Source organism: Brassica oleracea, chromosome C4 (genome assembly GCF_000695525.1).
Source record: "Brassica oleracea var. oleracea cultivar TO1000 chromosome C4, BOL, whole genome shotgun sequence".
In the NCBI taxonomy this organism is placed as follows: domain Eukaryota; kingdom Viridiplantae; phylum Streptophyta; class Magnoliopsida; order Brassicales; family Brassicaceae; genus Brassica; species Brassica oleracea.
In genome coordinates, this window is record NC_027751.1 from 29,627,121 (window position 1) to 29,632,035 (window position 4,915).

At 35.6% G+C, this 4,915-nt stretch overlaps 1 protein-coding gene across 2 annotated transcripts; it reads left to right on the top strand.

The window, feature by feature from the left end:
• The first annotated feature begins 468 nt into the window (after positions 1-468).
• Positions 469-2,741, top strand: LOC106337197 (AT-hook motif nuclear-localized protein 15-like). 2 transcript variants are annotated; one of them, XM_013776261.1, is made up of 2 exons: positions 469-767; positions 1,213-2,741. In XM_013776261.1, exon 2 carries the CDS (start codon positions 1,387-1,389, stop codon positions 2,308-2,310), a length of 924 nt encoding a protein of 307 aa, XP_013631715.1. In that variant the 5' UTR covers positions 469-767; positions 1,213-1,386; the 3' UTR covers positions 2,311-2,741. The 2 variants fall into 2 exon arrangements, with proteins under 2 accessions (XP_013631715.1, XP_013631716.1); XM_013776262.1 differs by having other exon boundaries at positions 472-635.
• Positions 2,742-4,915: the final 2,174 nt, after the last annotated feature.

A 4,915-nucleotide genomic window follows, 5' to 3' on the forward strand; every position in this document is an offset into this window, starting at 1 on the left:
TGAACCCAAAAAATACATAAATAATTTTGATTTCAATTTAGGTTTTTTAATTTAAATCAAAATGAGGGTAAAATGTCTTTTTACATATAAGAAAGTGTAGTTTTCATAAAATATAAAACAAAGTGTATTTGTCAAATTTCAAATCACAAATGAGGTATTTTTCAAATTATCCCGGTTATTTATCTCATTTTAAAATTTCAAAATTTATTTTTAAAAATTAATATTTATTTTAAGTTTATCCTATAAATGTTACCAATAATGAAAATGCTCTTAGTGCAGTATAATTCAAGCTCAAGTCAACTTGTTTCTCCTTTTCTACAGCTGATTTTTCACTATCAAACCAGAAAACTTGTTACTAAATATAGATCCAAAATTTGACAATTGAAGCCAGGGGTAACACAGTAGTTTCAAAACGGGTCCACAAAAGTGAGTTAATCCAGGGCTAGTTGAGATAGAGAGAAGAGACAGGGCGTGTCTAGAGAAGGTCGCTCAGACTTTTGCACGAACACCTAAAAGTTCAATGGTCCAAAAGGACGGCTCTGGTCTAGAGATAGATAAAGAGAGGACCGCTTCGGAGAACGTTATCACGAAAGATCACATCACAATTCATCATCCACCACCAGAAACTCCTTATCGTACGCCTCTCTGCCATTAAGTCCTTTTATCGTACGCATACGCCATTATTCTCCAAAGTACAAAATAGAAAGAGACAGTAAAAGTGTTCTACGACTTTCAAGTACAAAGCTTTGTCTGGAACAAATCTTTAGGTCTCTCTCTCCTAGATTCGAAAATTTCACCATATTTTCTTCTCCTTCAATTTAATCTTTTTATGCTTAACTTATTTTTGATTACACATAAAGTTTTCATTTTTTTATTCGATTTGGAAATAGTGTTAAGATTTTTATGTTTGGGGTTTCCGGGTTTTCGTTATTTGATTTTTGCTGATAGTAAAATTTCACCATTTTTTCTTCTCCTTTAATTTAAGGATTTAATCTTTTTTCATAAGCTTTTTTTAATCAATCACATAAAGTTTCTTTTTAAATTCGATTGGAAAATAAAGTTAAGATTTTTATGTTTGGGGGTTCTGGGTTTTCGTTATTTGATATTACTCTTTGGTGATAGTTTTTAGGGTTTTTTTTTCCTTCTTTTTTTTTTTTTGTTGCGTTTTCTTACTAATTCTCGATCTGATTATTTTCTTCCTTTTTTCTTCAGGTATATGATAAAAAGGAATGATGTCCCATGACTTCTGTGTCTGCTTCATGCAACATGTTGGTTTAGATTTGGTTACGAAAGATGCACTCTAAACTTTAGGATAAGGTTTTCAGATATTTCTATCTCCCCCTTTGGAATAGTTTTTGTCAGAGAGCAGAAAAAAAGGTAAAATCAATGGCGAATCCTTGGTGGGTAGGGAACGTTGCTATGGGAGGAGTGGAGAGTCCAGTGACGTCATCAGCTCCGTCTATGCACCACAGAAGCAATAACCCGAGTATGCCCCGGTCGGATCCAAGATTGGACCATGACTTCGCCAACAACAGTGGAAGCCCTAACACTCAGACGCAGACACAGAACAGCCAAGAGGAACCTAATAGCCGAGACGAGGTACTTGCTATCGAACTTGGATCTGGATCCGGGTCTACGGGTCGACGTCCGAGAGGGAGACCTCCAGGTTCCAAAAACAAACCGAAGAACCCAGTGGTTGTCTCCAAAGAAAGCCCCAACTCGCTGCAAAGCCACGTCCTCGAGATCGCCACGGGAGCTGACGTGGCGGAAGCCCTAAACGCCTTCGCTCGTAGACGCGGAAGAGGCGTTTCTGTTCTGAGCGGTAGCGGTTTGGTCACTAACGTCACTCTGCGACAGCCTGCTGTGTCTGGAGGAGTTGTGTCTCTTCGTGGTCAGTTTGAGATCTTGTCTATGTGCGGTGCTTTTCTTCCGACTTCCGGTTCTCCGGCAGCCGCGGCCGGTTTAACGGTTTACTTAGCTGGAGCTCAGGGTCAAGTCTTGGGAGGTGGAGTCGCTGGACCGCTTATTGCTTCTGGACCTGTTATTGTTATCGCTGCTACGTTTTCTAATGCTACTTACGAGAGGTTACCTATTGAAGATGAGCAACACCAACCGCAAATAGAAGAAGCTAAGAAGGAGAAAGAGAAAGACGATAACGAGAGTGGGAATGATGGTAACGAAGAGTCCATGCAGCCGCTGCCGCCGCCGATGTATAATATGCCTCCTGGTTTTATGCCAAATGGTCAGCAAATGGCTCAACACGACGTGTATTGGGGTGCTCCTCCACCTCGTGGTCCTCCTTCATATTGATACTTAGATAGGTGATGATTGCAAGGTGTTCTTTTAGCTCGGAGGATTATGTTTTCCATCTGTTGAAATTATTTTAGGGTGGTTAGACTTTTGTTTATTAAGCTCGGATGATGTCTAGCTAGTGTTTGTTTGTTTTATGGCGGTGATTACTAGTTTTTCTGACTGTTCTCGGTTAGTTTTGTTATGAATGTTGTTAACTGATCATAGAATCGCCTTGGAGCTTTGATGTTCTTCTCTTAATTTTGTGGATAAACCTGCGCAAAGTCTTTATGGGAAATGGTGTGTGGTAACTGGTAAGTGTGATTCTTATTGATCTTTTGCGTTCTTTAAGACCTTTTATTCGTTTGAGGCATTGTTCGTATCATGTCCTAGATTTTTGTTCTTTAAACTCTTGTTGAGGCTGATTATTTTAGTTAGGGTGTATTCCTCTATTGTTTTGTTCTTCTTGAGCTGGTGATGCGGTAAAGATATATGTGGATTTAGGGAGTTCATATATGCTTCATTTTTGAATCTCTAAGCATACAATAACGAACTCTAGCTTTGCGGCGGTTAATATTAGTGAGGGTTTGTGGTTTAAGATTGAGGAGGTACTTTCTTATATACATGTGTGTGTTGTTTACTCTTCTAGTGAAAGTTGTTTGGTATTTTAACCAAGATGATATCTTTGATGTTACTGTTTTTGAATTTGGTCCCAGGGTCTTTTATATGGTCAAAAAGAGTGGTTTTATCAAATTAGAATTGGTATTTTTCTTTTTTGGGTGTTTTACAGTCTTTGGTCTTGCAAATTCTTTTTATGTACCACTTGTACTACAAGCAAACCAACGAAAGTACGGAAGATTTGGTCCCATCATAACTAAATTCCGTAGCAAATTTGTATTTTTTTTTTAATATATTTTATTATTTCTAAAAGAAGCTCATAGAGAATTATTTCTAAAAGAAGTTCATAGAGAACTGGAAGAATAAAAATTTTCGTTTGAAAATAGTTACAATATTAGCTATGCAATCAAAGTAGCAGGGCAGGCTGGGAAGCTTTGCAAGATCTGCTTCAACTTCATACACATTAGCAGCAAGATGGGTAGTTGATTATTGGAGGAATAGCTAGACACTAAATCTAAGATAATCTCGCTCATAAAAGAGTTCAGTGATATACCAAACGAATCTTAACACATCTAAGATTGAATTTCTTGTCCATTACGCACTTGCATAAGATTAAAGTTCGGTGTAATTAACGTGCTGATTTCTTCAATTATGCTGCTCTTGAGCTGCTAACATTAGAGGAGTGTATATTAATTAGTAGATTTTGGTTCATTTTTTGTTTCTGTGTTTTTTTTTTCAGTTTTGAGAAATAATGAATGTTTTCCTTTTGCCAAACGCACATAGTGAATTAGAACCTACCATTTGTGTTGGTTTCTGCCAAAAAAAAAAATAAAACAAAATATATATATATATATATATATATCTAACTCGATTGTTTTCTAGTTCAAATTCAGCTCTGTATTTGACAAAAAAAAAGATCTGTATTTGGTCAAAACAATTGAAAACTGAGCCAATCTCGACCGGTACAATTCTCCACTGCCGATATTCCTTTCCTGACAACGTTTCAAAACATAATTACGCTATTTTCTTTCACAATACTAATTAAAAATCAGGTTTTCACATTTTTAGCTATTTATTTTGTTGACAACAAATATATTTATCTTATTCCACTATTTATTTAACATTTTTTTTTTTTGAGAAAGGGCTTATTATTTATTTAACATTCCATTATCTTTTTTTTTTTGAGAAATGGCTTATTATTTATTTAACATTCCATTATTTATTTTAGTCATCGCTATACTATTGGTAAATCTTCTTTTATTTTATTAACTTCTAGTCTTCCAGTTTTTGACAACATTTACTTTGTCCGTTAATCCTCCAAACTTATTCCAATTTTGCTTTCGCTAGCTTTATAATGTGATTTTATTGACCTTTTTGAGAAAATTTTATTGACTTTGTTTGATGTCGAAGAATATTTTTTGTATTTCAACGTTTCTGATTTTTCCACAATGCATGCTAGCAATATTTTTCAATTTGAAGTGGGTAGTTTACACAATGTATCCTTTTTTTTAAACACTATTACTGAATTGATGAAAGTGATTACAGAGCTAGTTTCAATAGAAAACAGAGGAACATCATCAATCTAATCTTAAACAAAAAGATGGCTAAGCCAAGATAGAAAACCAACAGAAATATAAAATTGAAAAAGTTCCTCCTTAATCACACTTCTAGCTATAAACTTTGCACCAATAATGTGTTGATGAGAGTGAAAATGAACTTTCCAATCAACAATATGTTGCAGCCAAGCTAACAAATGGGAGGAGTAGAACTTGAGCGAAGGCCATGCTGATGGTTTGGAGACTGCACCAATAAGATCATGGTCATCACTAGAAAATATGATAGCATTAAAATGGAGATTCTTCATACTCTCTAAAGCCCAGCTCCAACTTTCAAAAGATGCTTCAATTTTACTATTGATTCCAACAAAAGATCTCCTACCATTCATAACAACTTTTTCATCGCTATTTCGGAGAATCCAGGAGGCTCCACTCTGAAGCTTATCTTTGTC

Bases quoted from the DNA above. Each gene is read 5' to 3' on its own strand.
- LOC106337197 (XM_013776261.1), top strand. From the start codon at position 1,387: ATGGCGAATCCTTGGTGGGTAGGGAACGTTGCTATGGGAGGAGTGGAG.